The 18,636-nt window shown below is 43.1% G+C and overlaps 1 protein-coding gene across 9 annotated transcripts in view; it reads left to right on the top strand.

The window, feature by feature from the left end:
- The window catches only part of ST3GAL3 (ST3 beta-galactoside alpha-2,3-sialyltransferase 3), a 150,897-nt gene that overhangs the window by 86,491 nt on the left and 45,770 nt on the right, over positions 1 to 18,636 (top strand). For all 9 annotated transcript variants that reach the window (XM_048944368.1, XM_048944369.1, XM_048944366.1 and 6 more), the window contains 2 exons: positions 4,665 to 4,759; positions 15,388 to 15,451. In XM_048944368.1, the coding sequence (XP_048800325.1) occupies positions 4,665 to 4,759; positions 15,388 to 15,451 (159 nt within the window). The remainder of the gene's footprint in view (positions 1 to 4,664; positions 4,760 to 15,387; positions 15,452 to 18,636) is intronic.

Genomic DNA, 18,636 nt, shown 5'->3' with positions numbered 1-18,636 from the left:
GCAGCAGCCTTGCAATATTTAAGGGCTTATCATGTCCTCTTTCAATTTCTATTCACCAGACTAAATAAATTCACTTCTTTCTAATTTTCTTCGGTGATCATGTTTTCTAGACCTTAGATCTTTTTCATAGCTCTCCTACAGCCTGTTTCCAGTTTGTTCATGGCTTTTTGCATGAGGCCCAGAACTGGAAATGGCTCTGAAGCTGATGCTTTTTGATCCTGAATATAGTGGAGTGCTTAACAGGCTTTACTGCTGCAATAGGAAAAAAAAAAGGGGAGGTTTCAAATGACCATGATAGGTGATACTGACCCATGGTGGCTGTTCTTCAGTAATAAGTTGTCTAATTTATTTTAGTCCTTTTCTACAGTTTAAGATCAACTTAATTTTTTTCCCAATCTCCGTTGTCAAAGATTTCTTCCTTGCAGCCATCCATTTTTGACTCATTTATTTGCTGATTTAGGAAAAGAAGTATGTAGGTTGTGGGATGGGTTTAATCCTTATTAGTGCGATTTCTTAAATTTTTCAACTGCTTCAGGAATCTCTGAGCTGCTTGGATTTCTGACAAAGGATTACTGTCAATAAGAAATGTGAAAGCAGGACATCACAAGCCTTCTTGTTCGCTGTGCTGTCAAACCAGGCTGCTTCCTAGAGAAGGGAGGCAGGGGAGAGAGCGTACATCTAGGCCTCACTAGGGAGAAAGGAAAAGGTTAGTTTAGACTTTCTCCCTGTGCTCTTATAAATCTCTCAGTGCTAATTACTGACTGCTGGAGTGCTTTGGTTTGTATTTCAGCCATTTTATTAATAAAGTTGGTAGATTTTGTTCCTTCTGTCTAACCGTGGATGCTTTTCAGCATAAGCAAACAAAAGAGAGCATGGAAGTCTTGCCAGAACACATCAGTCATTTTTTGGTGTTTTTTTTTTAAAACGAAACAAAACACACACCTCACGTTGGAGGCTTTCCATGTCCTTTCAAGAATGTCATGTGCAGTTATATACAACTCTAGGTTCTAATGCAGTTGGATTTTCTTTCATCTTGCAGTTTCCTCTTCTGATTCTCCCTAATTAAAAAAGAAACAAAAAATGGAACAGCGGAACTCCTACTAGGGAAGCAGTTGGGAGATAAACTCACAATGGAGCTTAGTGGGTGCCCAGCTGTCTTTTCTCACTATCTGATTCCTAGATATGTGGTGCCATCCTTCCCCTGGCTCTTTCAGGGACTTGGCCATGTCTTCCTTCCTCTGTATTATAGCAAAAGGCTATTAGCTGTTCTATTTATTTTGCTTTCACTTTGGTTGAGCTTATTCCTTTCTACACACTTACGTATTTAATTGCCTTGAAAACAGCAGCTAGTGATTGGTAAAGGATTGTACCTGAGATTAAGTATCAGCAATTATTCAATGGCTATTTTTGTCTATTGGGGCATCCTTTGCTGGGGTATGCCGTTCAGACTAGAGATTTTGAGATACTTGTGTTTGCCTCCCAAATCACAAAGGTTGTAGCTTTGTGCCATAAACACTCAAATTCCTCACCCTTTGGTGGCTGCTGTGATACAAAATAGCATTGTGTCAGTTTGGGAATGTAAGGTGCAATAAAAGCGAAGTACTTAATATTTGAATGTGAAAAATAGAAGCTGTTGCTTCACATGCTGTCTTCCCATGGAACACAAACCTCTTTCGATTCTGACGCTGTGAATGTGACCTGCCTTTTGGATAGCCATGGTGGATGACTTGAGGTTGGATATTAGGAACAATTCCTTCTCCTAAGGAGTGGTGATGCAGTGGCACAGCTGCCAGGGATGTGTTGGGGTCACCATCCCTGGAGGTGTTCATGGAACGTGGAGATGTGGCACTGAGGGATGTGGTCAGTGGGCATGGTGGGCTGGGGTTCGATTTGGTTATCTTGAGGGCCTTTTCCAACCTCTGTGGTTCCGTGACTTAGGAGAAAAGCTGCATCCCATGTGTAAGATGCTCAGTAAATACAAAATTTAGAATCATTCAGAGGCATTTCATTTTTCTGTTTGACAAACTCCCACACATTCCTTGGAATGTATTTTAGGTGCTGAGAGCATTCCCATGGACTGTTTGAGGCATATTCTGATATTTCTTGAAGGGTCCTAGAGTATACCAGACACACTTCAGAGCCGAGATAGGGCAGCCATGCTCCAGGAGAGCTTTGGCAGGCAGCATTTCCCTGTCACTGACGGACATCGCTGCTGGCCTGCTCTGATTTATTGGGGTTGCAAAGTGCTTTTCATAGATCATGTGCTTATGGCATTCATGATCTCTTAATATTTCCAGAATGGGATTACCTTCAGAATTTATGGCAGCTAGATAACCTTTAATTGCTCTTTTTTTTTTCCCCACACGGCAATAATATTTTTCCCAAACCTGTTCCCCAGTGGCCTTAAATGAAGCAGAAATGTGAATTAAAAGCCGGTTTCCCTGGCTCTGAGTAAAACAGTGTTACGTACTACCAGATAACAGTAGGTGGCCTAAGGCTATTGCAGTGCTTGCTAGAAAACTTCCTTTTCACTTGCAGCAAATGCAGTAAGATGGGCAGTGGGTGCTTCACCCTCCTGTGAACCCACAAAACCAGAGCCATTTGATGACCTGAGAAAGTCAGCCCAACACTGGTGGTGCCCCACAAGCGCTGCCATGGCTCTGCGCTGAGGCTGCTGCTTGGGGAACACGGGGACCATTCCAGAGCATCATTCTGCTGTAAGCTCTAAAGGGAAAGCTGTGACATCTGTCCTGCGGCCATCCGGGTTCTAAGCCTTGAGAGCCTGCATGAGAGTCCTGCAAGAAGTCTTCCTGTTGATGTTGCCAGAAGGCAGAGAGAACTCCTGGGAGACTCAATAGTGTTACACAATACTTACATTTCGGTGCATCAGAGCTTGAAGAATCAGCAGTACAAACAACAAACTAATTTGTCATGTTATTGAAGTTCTTAGAGTGTTGTCAGGGTATTATTGTGTCCTGTTCGTTCTTGTTGTTGTTGTTTTGCTTTGTTTTGAGTAGGGCTGTGGAGTGTTGTTGTTTTTCTTCTTTTTCCTTGAGGCATTCAGAAGCTGTGATGTATCTAACGCATCTTCCCTACTGTTTCCCAGATAAAATTATACCAATCCTTTCATTTCCTCAGCTCTCATTTGGGCTCTGGAGAAGCACTCCTTGTTTTTAGATCAGCCAGGTAATCTGTGCATCCTGCATTTATGGTTATAGGTTATCTAACTAAAGACTGCATGACTGCGAAGCAGTGCACGGGGGTGAGTTGCAGTCTTCTGTTCTTTTGTTAAACACTCCCACATTCCCAGAGATTTCTGCAACCTCTCATTGGCTCAGGTTGGGCTGTATTTTGCAGTTTATCTTCATTCCAACATTTCCTCACTGTGCCGCTATCTGATGTTGTTTCTGCGTGCATGACAGCAGCGTAGTGTAAATGAGTTTATCTTAAATCAGATGGTTCAGGTGCAAGAAATTACGGGGTTGCAGTAGCATGGATTTGTATGCTGAGTGCATAAACAGCCCGAAGGAGCAGCGGTAAACCCTGCTTCCATCCCACCTGCCAGTGAGATCTAGGTTAGTCAAGTTCCATCTTCGTCAGATATCTGTACTTTGCACTTGATGTGTCATGAACTTTCTGACTCCCAAGGCACAGTACATTCCCATCTTCATTTCACAGTCTGATCCTGATCCAGAACATCCCCACTGCTGTTCTTGTATGACTGACTGAACAGATTTTTAACAGTTATTAGCACCAATTATTATAGCATTAGCACTGATCTCAATACACTCAGAAGTGGTCTGGAATGGAAGACAGTATTCTTGTAGCTTCTTTGGCAAAGTGCTAATTGTTTTGTTTCTAGAAGGGACAAATTTTTAGTAGCTGCTGTTTTTTTTGTTGAGGGTGTAATTAGGCTAATTGTATTTCCATAATGACATGGTTAAGAAGAACTAGTTCTTTCTTTCTAAGTGATTTTGGATAGATCACAAGTGTTTGGTTTGGCAAGGATGTCTCTTGAATCGTTTATATGATAATGAATGCAGAAGAAAACACCTACATCTGTACTGAATTTCTGTCCTCTATAAACCAAGTACTACTTCATGGTCTCCTGCTTTGCTTCCTTTATTCCTTTGTGATGAGAGCTGCTGTGTACCTGCATATGAATGAGGCAGAAGCAGCCATTGGAGCAGCTAGGTCCTGCCTTGAAACTATGCAGGTCTTCCCTGAGCATGCACACTTGCAGTGCTAGCAGTATGTGTAATGAACGGTGTAAAGGAGCTCTGAGGCCCTTCCTCACACGCTTTCACACGCTGGCATAGACAGCACATAAGTTGGCTCATGCCTACAGGGCTTGAAGCAAAACCACATAAACTCTGGTTGCAATTTACAACTTATTGTAGCTAAATTAGCAGCAAACAATAGCATGGACGTTCAGCATGTTCTTCTAAATTGTTGAAGTGATTGTCAAGCTTGGGACTAGAGGTTTTTTGGTGTCTTCATTAACAGATTCACAGGCACCTTTGGTTAACAGTAAAATGTGGTGTTGTGATACTGCTGGTGAGACTGTAGAGTAAGCTCTTAGGTCTGAATTCTCTCCAGCTCCCTGCAGAAATTGGACTTTCCTAAATAAGAAGCTAATTTCTCTCTTTTTTTTATTTCCTCAGGTTCTCAAAGCCGGCACCAATGTTCTTAGATGATTCCTTCAGAAGATGGGCTCGTATCAGGGACTTTGTACCCCCCTTTGGAATTAAAGGACAAGGTAGGAGAGATCTACACAGCTGCTGAATCAAGAACGTGGTTCTGCAGATGCTTTGCTTTCTTCTTGAAACGTTTGGTCACATCTTTATTTTATAGTTGTTGCCACTTGTGTGCTTGTGTAACAAATAGGAGAAATCTATTCGGATACCTTGGTGGTGATGTGCGATACGTCCCGTCCTGCAGCTGAAATATGGCAGCAGGGGCTGCATCTCAGGTGTGCTGTGGGAGAGCCAGCAGACTGCAGCAGAGGCCTCGAGAAATAACCCTGGCAGCGCTGACTGCAGGAGGGCTCGCCCCCTTCTAATGGGCACACGAGGTGCACAAGGCTAGGGCACACTGCCTGACCAACGTGGAGGTGGGATTTGCAGATTACACACGATGTCAGCCAGACTTAATAAAAATCATTCCGTTAAACTGGATCCAAATGGAGAAATTCACCAAAAGGGGATGACGGAATGGCTCTGGCAGCCCTCATCCTGGATTTGTTGCCAGCTTGTATCACCACCGCAATGTTATGTAAATCTGGTGTTTTATATTGGATTTCCTCAGTTAAAGAGAGAAATAAGAAATTGCCATTATTTAAATGGCTGAGAGCTGAAGCCATGGGACGGAAACAGTTGAATGGGTTATTTTTTTTAATGCCCTCCTGGGATTGAATTTTGTGCCAAGTTTCAGTCTGGAGCAAGTTGTGTGTGTGGGAGGGTTGAATTATAAACTTCTGCAACCCGGGATTTCTAATGGCTGTGCTGACAGGCTGCGAGTCCTAGCGATGCGAAAGGCGCCCTTTCATGTTACACATCACTTGGAATTCTTGCATCAGTCTTTTCTGGCCGGTCCCAGGGGACGCCTCCCGGCTCAGCTGAGTGATGGGATAATGGGATCAGCACCTCATTAGGGCTTTCAGTCGGAGCGATCTGCTGATATCCAAACAACCTCGGCAGGCAGCGGGGAGATAAGTCACGTGCTGGTGTGAGATGAAGACAGTCCGAGCGGGATGTGCATGGGAAAACGCGTGGTCAGGGGGGCTGAGAAAGCGTAGATGGACATGGCTGTGTTGAAACAGATGGGGCAGGGTTTTGCTGTGTGCACGTATGACGCCAGCAGCTGGGATTACCGATGTGAATCAACTGGGGAAGGTGCTGGTGTTTACAGAGCCCCATCGTAGCTGGTGTGGTAACGGGAAGATTTTGCTGAGAACTTTGGTGAATATTCTGTTCCCCAGTGTTTTCAAGTGACCGTGGTCGAGTCCAAGCGCAAAAGCTTTCTGTGTGAAATGCACTTAGAGGATGAGCTCACTTTCAGTAATGCTGCATATTCCAAGAAACTTAGAGAAACTTCTCTGTAGAGGCTTGGAAGTACCAGAGTTATGAAACTGAGAGACTCTGAGCAGCTTCAGAGATAACATGTTCTGTTCTCTTTTATTAAAGTTTCTTTCTGTTCTTTGGGCTTTTACATAAAAGGTCTTCAAACTTATAGCAGCGTTTTTCTTTGCTTTGTCTCTGGAAAATAAAAAGTCCTTTTCTATCCATTACTTGGTATTAACTGGTCCAAGAAAGAACTATTCTAACTTGCGGATTTTATGGGAAAGCAGCTTTTGATGAGCATTGTTTACTGAGCTGCACTAATTTGGAGTCACACATCTGGATAAATCACATGCAAAAGAGTAGAGAAGGGTCAGGAATTTTAAGGGTGGGACTACTGCTCTGTAAAGGCGGTCATATCAAGAAGGCAGCATGCAGATCATTTTGACAGTTCTTTAGGGATCTTCATTTTCTTCAAAAAGAATCCGATTGCAAAGATGATTTTTCCATCTCAAGCTGATAAAAAGCATGCGGTAGAACTTAGAAAGCTTAACATTTGACATTTGTCAGGGAAGAATTCACCGTTAGTCCTTTGGCCATTATCTGATTTGGCTATTAGCGTGTGCAAAGGGTTTTTATGATCTAGATTTCACTCTCTCCAAGAAAAGCATTTGTTTTAAATAGACATAGAGTTCTTGTTGACTCCAATCCCTCTGTTCACCCAAGATTAAGGCCTTAATGCTTACCTGATCGCAGTCCACAGCTACCTGGGACAGAAGCAGAGCTGAGAACTTGTCTCAGTATGGGAGCCAATACAGCAGATTTAAGGCATCATTTCATTCATCACAGATGTCTGTAGCCCATTTTGGGAACTCTTGCTCTCTCTGTATGCAAATGTGTCATATTTTTTGAAAAAGTGTGATGTATTTGCTTGTAGTTTTTAACCCCAAACGATCTCTACAGGTATCTGTTTGACCTTTAGTGAAACGATGCCTCTGGATTTCACACAGTTGTGACTTCTGCAGCTGGCTATGAATGTGTGAAGCTGTTCTTCGGAATCTAAATCAGGGTTTTCTAAATGACAAAGAATGATTGCTTTGTTAAACAGCCCACTGTCACGTTCGACTGCACTTACTTTATTACTCAGCCTACCAGTGCCATGTTGGGCTTTGTACTCTCCTGCTGTGTGACTTGGCAGAACCAACAATAGGATGTGCCTCTGTGACTGCTTGGTTGCATTTCTATTAATAAAAGAGCCCCAAAAGCAGTTGGTCTCATTGTACAGCCAGGTTAAGTCCTTGCCCCTTCTCCAAAAAAGAGAGCGGATGTATTTTGTCTTCCTACCCAGGAAGGTCACCCACCTGTGTGAGCTTCTGAACCTTTGAATGGATAGGAATTAGAGGAGGGTGTTTTCTGTCCTGGTGGTGAACGCAAGGACTCTGCTAACTAGAGTTTGATAGGAGATGCTTGTGGGACACTGTGCTGCTGCTTGTTTGTTGGTTAGCATGTATTCAACCCAAATAAAGGCTATCCTTCAGAGACGCCATGAAATTACTCAGCTTTAAGAGCTGCTGAGAAGATCAAACTGTAACAAGAAGTTGGAACTCTAAAAGCTGGATGGTAAGATGTCCCCTGGAGGACAGCTCAAACCCCAAGCACCCTCCTGTGTCCCAGGCTATTGTTTCAGAACTGGCTGCAATGTTGGAGTGCCTCCCGCATTCCACCATGTGCAAGGCTCTCATTTGCTTTTTTGGAATGATTCTTTCCCAGCACTCCCCAGGCCTGTTCTTCCAGCTTTTTTTTTTTTCCTCTGAAGAACAAGGAGACTGCAACAATCTCAAGCTGTTAAATGAGTTCCATGGAAGGTTTTGACGGAGGTATGAATACGCACAGGCTGTCCATATGGTTGCAGAGTTCCTCTGGCAAGTGCACGGTTTTCAGGGTTAAGTTTGTCAATGAATAAGCAATGGAAAATTGTTTATAGTGTTAGTGAGCTTATTTATCCCAGAGGGCCTCCTCCCCAAATTTACCTCTGTAGCTAAAGCAAAAGGAAAGAGTTATTTGGAGAAGGGCAACAAACAAGGCTGGAGAAATACCTGACTATTAATAGAATTTCTCAGTACATGTGGCTGAAGGAATATAAAGGGCTTTCATAAGAAAGAGTAGCTAGTATCTGGCATCATCTCTGTGTAATGAGGATGGGAGTTGCTGCAGGGCTTTTTAAACTTAAGTGAAAACATATGGCATAGCATACACTAAAAAACTAAGCAAACATGAGATGTGTAATATCTCCTTCGTGCCTTCAGTCAGTAATGGTGTCGTTGCATAGCAGTAATTATAGGTCTTCTACCTTTGTTCCTGCTAGATTGTTTTAAGCAGAGAGGCAGCTTTGCTGGCCCTGCATTGGTTTGGTTTTGAAGGTGATGTTTATTTCTTAGGGAGCGGCTGTCGTGTTACCAGCTCAGAATTTGCTTTCACCAGCAATCCAGGAAGCTGTTTCTTCCCCACTGGAGTATGAGAATATTAAGAACGTATTTGAAGTGCTACGGATTTACTGACTGTAATATGCAGCACAGGCCAGTGGACTTCATATTTTCATCTGATACAGGAGGGACGTTTACTAGAGCACCAAAACTATTAGATATATTGTGCAAGGATTAATTGTTCTCATGCTTGGTTTTATTTGAATGTTTTCCTTTGTGTGAATGCTGCTGGGAAGAACCATGGTTCAGTGCTGCTTACCAGTGCTTTCATTAGTCTCTCGAGGAAGAGGTCATTCATCTTCAGTGAAAATGTTGTTTTTGAGTGTGCAAAGATGGCATATCGAAATTTTATCAGGGAAAGAAATATTATTATTTTCTTTTGGGTTTTTTTTTTGTTGTATTTTTTTTCCCCCCTATGGAGAGGGAGGGATGTCATGTGATTAACTCTTCATATCATGAGGCTTCCACTTCAACCTTCTTGGCGTGAGCTGTGTTTTATCTTTGAGCAAACATATTCGCTTGGTCATCGTGACTGAAATTTACAACTGGCCCAAACTAAAGCTATCTGGAAAATCGGTCTTTCCCAACCTGCCCTTCCGGCTCTTTGCAGAAGCTGAAGTACTGCATGCAGATGCCTTTCCTACTTTTTGGCTGGATCCACCTGATAGTGAGATGTCTGTCTTCTGCTCTAATTCTCCAACTTTCTCTTGATTTTCTTACCTACACTCTGTTGAATGTATGGTTTTCCTGCAGTGAGCATTTTCTTATTTTCCATGTGTTCTTAACTACTGAGCAAGAAGCACAGGCATGCATAGCTGTTAATTCTGTTCTGAGTAGTATTAACACAGCATTTTCTTCTTGAGTTTGATTGAAGCAGAATTCTGAACTGTTTCCCACTAGAATTTTACACTTGGCCAATATTGGTAATCGTTGCCATTATCACATGAGAATGTATCTGCAAAAATGTTGCTGCTTCCCCAGGGAATCTAGCTGATTATGTAGCCTCAAGAAATTAAACGGGATGTTGTGGGGACGGGAGGAATGTTCAAGTTTCAGAAGAGGTAGAGGGCCATCTTTTTGTTACTGAATAAAGCCTGCAAAGGGAAGAAATCCTGAGGGTTTTGAGGTTAAATCAACCTTCACTCTTGAGGTCTCTTGAGGAAAGTATAACCCTCTGGTGAACTCCCTTATTTCAATTAAAAAATGGGTACTTTGTTGTTGAATGTGCTTAGGGAATAGCTCTTCTCCAAACCACTGACAAGCAAAAGGCGCTTGAGGAGGTCCTTGAGCCCCATGTTTGCAGTTAATTGGGTGATTCCAAAGTAAAGTTCTTCTCAGCATTATTGAAGTACAGTTGAGAAGTGGACGTTATCTCTGTCTTTTACCTCTTAGAGGGAAGAGCAGGTGCTCTCTGGTTGTTTTAAGTGCTGTATTGTAATGCCTCTGCAAGGCTTGGGAAAATTAGAAATTGCTGTAGTAGTTGTTGTGGAGGTTTTTGGCCTTGAAGATGTTGCTTGTCCACCTGAGAAGTGGCATCAACAATGCAGCAATGAAAGGAAGAACAGTCCACTTCTACACCTATCTCTGTTTTTCCTCGTATCTTTTTGACAGCACTTAATGAATCCTTCAAGGTTCACTTTCATTTGGTATGGATCAGAGGCTGTTTGTGCAGACTTTCTTGCTACCCAGACGTCAGAGTTGAATATGGCTCAAAATGGTTAACGCGCGGCTATTGCAAAATGTTGCCCATTTTCTGGCATAATTGTTCTTTAAATTAACGTTCCAACTTTCCGAGCCGTGGGATTATGTTGGGAACTAAGCTTGTACTCTGAAAAAAACAAACTTTTGGTTGTGAAGAAAAGCTTGGAAAAAAAAAAAAATCCCTGAAGGCTCTAAAACTACGATGTAAATCAAAGAGTCCAAATGTTATGTATTTTATTTATATCTTGTTATAAAAAAAGACCTTAAGGGCTTTCTGGAGCTTACATTTACCACATGCCAGGATTTCCTAAAATTGTTAGGGAGGCTTTTTTTCTGTCTTTTGTTTTGTATTTTGTATCTATACAACACTAAATACGTGTCTTCTACTATGATTAAAAATCATCAATGGAAGCATTGTGACATTGGAAGCAGGGGTGGTTTTAAGTTCTATTGTTAAGGTCCATGTCAAGCAAACCACCTAAATCTGGCACAGCTATAACCTTAAGAAAACACTGCCTTGTGTTTACATACAAAAGCTGATCTGAGGAACAGATTCCTGCAGTTTGTAGCTAACTGTGTTGCAGAGCCAGTTCACGTGTTAGCAATGTGCTTCAAAGTTCTGGAGCCTTTGCTGCTTTCTCTTGCACGGACATCACCAAGTTAGCCGATCAATAGAACGAATGGCTGCAAGGAATTTCACTCTCTTTGATTCCTGTGGTGTTCCCAGATTCTCTAAAATGCAAATCGTGTTCTGGATGGGGTGTTCCTGGGACGGAGTTTGTGGTGGGACCCGAGTCTGTGGCCTCATGATGGGTGCCAGGATGGCAAATCCTTCTGTAAAGCATTCCTCCATCTCCCATCCGTGCTGTTCCGTGACCCTAATCCATGCCCTTCGGGTTCTTATTGGTGGCAATAAGGGTATGGAGACTTGCTGATTTTACAGGAAGGTGTCTGGCATGGTAATTGTGAAACATTACAGCCCCTTCTTTTGGCCATTTGAGAGCAGTCCAGCGTCCTTGCTTTTAGGGCAGGCAGAAAGTAGGCCCTGTGAGATGGCCACAGTAAACTCTGTAGAGTGAAAGGTCTCAGGTTTTTTAAATGATACTAGCAGGAGGCTTATGCATTAGAAACAACAGTGCTAAGTGTTGTTGACATTTACAGTGAAGGTTTCCACTCTTCCACATAAATAACAGATAAAAATGATAGAATTCAGACTTAGGCTGGCTCTCACTGTGTGGTCACTGCCCGCCTAATTTCTAACTATTTACTTTTAGTTTTTCCAAATGTCTGAAAATTTCAGGGTCAACCTGAAGTCAAGATGTACTTTAGTTCAGAGAAACCGTGCAGTCCTGAGTTGCTTTTGAATCTTATGCTGTTATACAGAAAAGCTGATAGAATATGTCATGATAACTCAGGATTCTTAGATAAATGTGGTCAACTCCTCCTGTAGATGGGAGGAAAATGTGCAGAGTCCTATGGCTCTGTTTGTATAGTAAAAGTGCGTGCACAGTGGTTGATAGACAAATGGGTTAAATAACCTCCCTCGGTCCCCAGTAACCTAAATTCTCCATGACAAGAGAAGAAGTATAATAAACAGAAACTTTAGCTGTGGAAAACTGTCATAGATTGCGTGCCCCAGTGATGTGTTCATTATTTAATACTGGGAGAAAGTGGAGCCTTTGGTGACTGTGCGTGCCCTCCAAGGAGCTGCAAGGACACAGCAATGCCCCACTGACTCATTTGGAAGGAACACAAAATGATTCTTACCTGGCTTGGTGCTGGTGGGAGCCCCAGGAAGGTAACTGGGAAACCCTTCTTTTGTACCTTGTTCTCCTTATTTCTTCTTGCCAAGCAGCGCACTCTGCTTCTCAGGGCAGGAGGAAGAAACGCACTTTGCAGGCTGCTATGTAGAGCTGAGGATGGCTTGTGTTATTTTAACTTCTCTTTCTATACAAAAAAAAATGGGCTTAAAAGCCATGTTTATAGGAAAAATCATACAAATACTAATAATTGAAGCATTCGTGCCCGTGTCACTTGTAATATCTAGCTTGTTCTTGTATATGGGATTTTGATCCTGAGAGAAGCCACGCTGAGATGCATTTTGCTTCCAGGAAGGCTAACATTTGTAGCACTAAGGATGGCTATGCTGCCATTGCCCTTTTAACCAGGAATGCCACAATAATGATTCAAGGAATGGAACACATACCTGACAAGGACAGGGTGAAGTAGTTGAGGCTGTTCAGCCTTGAGAAGGCTTCAGGGAGACCTGAGATCAGTCTGTCAGTATCTACAGGAGAGCTGTAAGAAAGAAGGGGACGAACTCTTTAGGAGGCTCTGCTGTGAAGGGACAAGGGGAAATAGTTTCAAACTAAAAGAAGAGATTTAGATTATATATAAGGAAGAAAGTTTTTACAGTGAGGTTGGTGAGGCTCAGTAACAGGTTGCCCAGAGAGGTGCTGGCTGCCCTGTCCCTGGGTGCACTGAAAGTCAGGCTAGATGGGGCTCTGAGCACCTGATGGAGCTGCAGATGTCTCTGTTCACTGTGGGGGAATGGGACTAGATGACCCTTAGAGGTCCCTTCCAATTCAAACGATCCTATGGTTCTATTATCATTGTTTTCCTACAGGCTGGAGGAAAGGTTTAGTATTGGCAGTGTCTGCCTTGAATTGCACAGAAGGAATAGAAAGAGCAGTATGTGTGTAGTGATACTGCTGTTGTGTTTAGTGAGGCAGCTGTGAGTTCTGGGTCAGAGCTGGCCCTTCTCCGAGCCCCTCTGATCTCTTCACTATGCCCCCCAGTTTTGCTTCTCCAGGCTTGTGCTGCTGAGACATGTCTGCTGGGCTGGCTGGGGTTCTGCACCAAACAGAAGTAGCTGAAATGTTTCCAGATGGGAAATGTCTCTCAAAGAGTGAGACTTGCCTGAATGGGGATGTGTCTGAGCTAATGAATTCTGTTACACCTCAGCTGGCTGTGTACCTTGGCCCTGGAAGCAGGAGGTGAGTGCACGCATACCTGTTGCTTGTAACAGGAAGAATTTTTATCTTTTATCTTTTGTAGTACTGACAACATGTATACTCAGGCCCCTCCTGGCTCCTCCTTGGTGCACTCATACACCTCGTACACCTACCAGTGTTCTATTCCTCTTGGGTGCCAACCAGAAGAGAAGATACGCCGGCACCGTGTCTGCATCTGTGCCTTGCTGGCACTGAGGGCATCTGAGCAGCTTTCATGGCTGCCACAAGCCAACGCTCAGCAGTGAAGTACCTTGTTTTGAGTTTCAGACAGCAGTTTTGAATGATAACACTTGTGATTTGTGCATCATCCAAAACTCTTTGGATGCCATTTGTTGTTAGACTGTGGGGTTTGCTGGGGAAGTATCTCGCATTTAGCTATTTTTATCTTAGCTATTTATCTGAATGTCCTATTTTGTTTAGTTTGTTCGTCTTTTCTCACTGGGTGATGGGAATGGCGAACATCCCCATTCCAGATGCTGCCATATCCAGTCCTAAAGTAGTCATATTTAATTACTGAACATTTGCTATGAAGGCATTTCTAATAAGTTGGCAAGATGAGAAAAACCACATTAGTGGCTCTTGATACAAAGGATGGCCTCTGAGAAGTGCAGAGTGTTGACCTTTGGGATGGTAGACCAAACCTGGCAGGAAAAAAGCTTGGTAGATGGGAGGTTGCAGCCTTGACTTGGGATCTTTTGATCTCTTTTTTTCTGAGAGTGTGGGAAAATAACCACTGTAATGTATACCATGTAGAAAGAGTCAGTGCAAGAGACAGGCCAAGGAGAGGGCTGTGGCGCCGTGCCATTGGAGGTCGTGACAACCTACTGCTGTTGCAGAAGACTTTGGGAAATAGCATTCCTGTTGGAGAGGGAGTTTGTTGTCAACATCAGAAAGAAATCTTCAAATGCAGGAAAACAAAAACTGTTTCTGTTAGCAAAGGAAGTGACTTTTACCCTACAGATTTTTCTTTCCTTATTCTACTCCTGAATATTGCCTTCTTCTGAAAGTAACCCTGGCTCCCAGCTTGCAGCAGTTGGCAGGGGCTGTCAGTAATGCCGTGTCAGAAATTCACTAAATTGAGAGGAACTGTCTGTGGTTTTCTGTTCTTCACCTTTTTATGTCTGTCTTGTGTCTCACCAGTTTCTTGTCAGGCTCCAAGTTGTTTGGCACATTGGCTGCCTCAGTCTTACGTGTTTGTCCTACACCCTTGTCCTGCAGTTTCTGCAGACTAATAGAGTGTAACTAGTACATAAGAACAGAAGTCCTTGCTTAAAAGAGATGCCCAAACTGTGCCAAATGCCATAAAGTAGTGTCTATCTGGAAAATAATCGTTTACGTTCACTGTAAACAATCACTTGATGTCAGTCTTTTCAATGGTACTTTGTCATTTTTTATCTTTCAAGAAATGAGACTTATTTACTCCTTTTGACTAGTTGTTTCCTAAGCACTTTTGAACCAATTGACCGGTAGGGGGAGGATATGAGAGAAATTTGTAGTCTCTTAGGGAAAGTGGAAGGGGACTGATTGTTCACAGCCTTTTCCAGTGTAATTGAAGGTAAGAGAAGCCAGATTCAAAATCAGAAAATGAATGGGTCCCTATGAATTCAGGAGGACTGTGAACTCGTAGAAGAGAACTTACTGATGGCTGCCAGACACATAGAACCTATACCCAACGTATGAAATCCCTGATTTGAAAATAGTTATATTTGAGAGAAATACTGTATCTATTTGCTGGCCCTGCATTCAGTGCACTGCTCAGCTGTGTAAAAGCTTGAATGAAAGCAAGCATTGACAGTGGCGTTGGCTTTGCATGTCTGAAGTGTTTGTGGAACTGCAATTCCAGGGAAGTGGGTGTGAAACCACTGCCTTAAACTGGAGTGTGTCTGTTTCCTGGCACTCTCTCTGTGCAAGTCACTCGTGCATTACATCAAAACTTGGCCCATCATGTCTTCACAGACAGTTTGTGAAGATCATTGTTCAGAGAAAATAGGTACACACAAGTAAAAGCTGTTGTTCCTGATATGAACCTTGTTTCCTCCAAGTAACTGCTTCAGATGCTTTACATCACTTTGTTTTTCATTTCTGTTAGAACTGAGAACTTCTTCCTAATGCCTTCTTCTTTCTCCCTAGATAATTTGATCAAAGCCATCCTGTCAGCAACCAAAGATTACCGTCTAACTCCAGCTCTTGACAGGTAAGATGAGACCTTTTAGAGTAGTAGCCATTGAAGCAGTTGTTTTCCATGTCCTAAATAAACTTTGCCAGAGATTGGCTGTGCTTTGGAGGTGGATCAGGAGCTGGAAGCAGTACTTCTTCCAGTAAACTGTAAACTGTGAGAGGCCTTTTAAGTCAAACACAAGTGGGAAAAAGCCTTTACCTTTTGACTGTTTCCTAATCTTTTGTTTCCTATGGTGTCACAATACACTCTCTTGACTATTTTTCAAATAAGTAAATAGCAAGTTTTCTATAAACACATTATTCTTTTTCAGCCTTTCTGACAAAGCAATAGGATCACAAGAACCTCTTAGAGGGAAAGAAGGATCTGGCTTGTTTTAACAAAATGCTTCAAGAATTCCTTACTCTTAAGGCAGGAATGTGTGATTGTCCAAGCCTGTGCCAGGATGCGATAGCAGTACTCCAGGGTCCTGAGGTATTTGGATTGATGCCTTTGGAAGAAGTTCCTTTGATTCTTCAGTCCTATGGTAGAGCTTGCTTCTGAGACTGACATGTTTATGATCAACTTCCCAGCATTATTCCTGTAGTCTTTCCTATTCTTGTTTTTTCTGTCATTCCTTTTCTTTGCCCTGCAGTTTTGGTCTAGTGCTAAATCCTGGGTTGGAGGTACTTTCTTTCAGAAGCTGTCATAGGTTTTCACTGGGGCACAGTCTCTTTTGAAAGTCCTGTAGTGCTCTGTTCCAAGTAGCAGTGCTTCCTTGAACCCAGGCTAACAGTGCAGCTCCTGCTTTCTAAACACACTCGTTTTATTTCCTGGCCCAGCAGCCTTTCTCCCAATGTGACAAAGTTCATGAGTTTCTCCAGCCTTTCCACAGCTCTCATGTGGACTGTAGATCTTGCCAAATGTAGTTATGGTTGGGAGTTCATCTTTGTATTGAAAGTTTATTCTTATTATTTGCAGTCCCTCTGCTAATTTAGGTTGCTTTGAAGTTTGCCAAGTGAAGATTTGGGTATGCTTCCCAAAATGTTCTGCTGGTGTGATCATTAATGAATTTACAGTCCTGGCAGCAAGGAGCATCTGCTATTTTGGATTTCAGAAGCGTTGATGGAGATACTGTTGAGGGAAGACTAGCTGCTTTTCCATCTTGTCTCAAGGTCAAAACAGAGCCAACAGTTCCTTTCTGAGACAGCTTCACTGTGCAGAGAGCAGGAGCCTGAGGTTTGGGTCGCTTCCTTACTGCTCACCATTCAAGGAGAAAGTCTCCATCTTCACCCTTTACTCTTCTCCTTGCAGCAACTGGAACAGGCCTGATTTATGGGCTGAAAAAATGCTCTGTTGTGACAGAGCTGGGTAAGAGATAATAGAATCATAGATTAACAAATGTTACAAAGATCTTCGTGTCCAATACCACTAGATGTATCCACTCTGTGATGTACAAGGGGTCAAATCTTTCAAGTCCCTCCACATGTAGGCTTTCTGAAGCTTAGTAAGGTGATTCTAGGAGTAGGGAAGATGCTCCGAGTTCACCTTCTCTTTAGAATGGGGTTGCATTAACATTTTCTCTGTTGGCAAAGACAATATAAGAAGCTATCTTTCCTTCTGTGACCTGCTCTGCTGTTCCCTTCTCTCTCCTTGTACTGCTGATGTTTAGGATAGAGTAGTTCTGTTGCAAGCAACCTACGAAGATCATTGAGTTCACCTGCCTGAGCCCTTCATGGCTAACTGAAAGTTGAAGCATGTTATTAAGGGCATTATGCGAATGCTTCTTGAACAGGTAAGCACAGGACATCAACCACCTTGCTAGGAAGTCTGCTCCAGTGTCTGACCACTCTCCCAGTAAGTATTGTTTTCCTAATACCTAGGCTGAGGGCAGGCTTTAAAGTAAGTTTTTCTCTTAACCTAGGTCATTTTAGTCACCTCATTTGCAGAGCTTCCCTCCCACTGAACAGTTGTTCTGGAGCAGCAGCACGGAGAGGCAGAGGAGTAGGGATGGGTGGGGAGGGTGAGTGCATCTGGACCTATTGAAACAAGCATTCATGTAACCACATGCTGACTGCAGCTTTCCCAGGGGAAGGGTGGGAGAGGCAGGGGAGATGAGGTCAGAGCAGTGCGTGAGAGCATAGGAAGGAAAGAGGGGATTAGGGCTGTGCGGTGGGGGATCTACACCAAGCCTGCAGTCTTGTCCCCACCCAAGCTGCTCCATTTCTGTCCCCCTTCACAAAAATATCCCTTTGAGATGTTAACTTCACATATGTCCTAGAAGCCCTGAAAGTGAACTTGTTTGTTTGACTATCCCTGTGTCAAAAGGGCATCGTGATGTACCTTTCCTGACACAATGTACTCGACTTGGTGCTGAAATGAGGCAAACTCAATCCTTCCGGGTATGCGTACACCTTTCATCATCCCAGAGCAGCTTTGTCAACTCACTCCAACTAATCCCTCCATTGTGAGCAGAGGGTTTTGTTAACAACTTGCAGCAGCTGGAGGGCATGTGAACAAATGCTGTAGTTCACTTCTGTAACAGTGCAAGTGATGTCCTGCTTTCTTAGTTGTTCTCCATGTCATCCTTATTATGGCACCTTTGTGTTGTAGAGCTTTTGATATGCTTCTACTCCAGGGCAGGAGGTAGGTAAAGTTGCAGTTGTCTCTGCGATGGTAGTTGGAACTCTGCTCTGAGTTTTCCTGGGGAGAATCAGACCATTTTGTATTGCTTCCAGGTGGTAAAGAAGGCAAACAGCAAATGTGAGTTTATAACACAATATTTACCAATGCAGTGTATAAAGTAATGAGGAAGGAACTTGATGGAGCAGAAGTGCCTGTGTCCCTCCAGGCTGATAGCACTGGTAGAAGAAGCAGCAGCCGGATCAGACAGGCATATGCTAAGCCTCCCTGAGCACCAGTTGCCCTCAAGATGTTTTTGTTTGGTTGGTTTTTTTTTAAATTACTGTTACATCTTTCCTCAAAGCATTTGGTTCCAAAGTTGCGTAGAGGAAGGCTTTGTGGTTTTTTTCCTTTTACAAATCCCTGAAGTGCTCTGACAAGGGAGGAAGGGGAGGCAGGAATGGCTACGATGCATGCATGTGCTTACAGTACTGTATTGTTCCAGAATGTTGACGTGAATCCTAGTCTTGGTATAGATGAACTCAAGCTCTGAGCACATGTGTCAGAGGCTGCACATCTGGCTTCAGCTCCCAGCTTGGGGC

The sequence above is a fragment of the Lagopus muta genome, chromosome 5 (assembly GCF_023343835.1).
Source record: "Lagopus muta isolate bLagMut1 chromosome 5, bLagMut1 primary, whole genome shotgun sequence".
NCBI lineage: Eukaryota > Metazoa > Chordata > Aves > Galliformes > Phasianidae > Lagopus > Lagopus muta.
The sequence above is the reverse complement of the archived record's forward strand: the minus strand, read 5'-3'. Positions and strand labels throughout refer to the sequence as shown.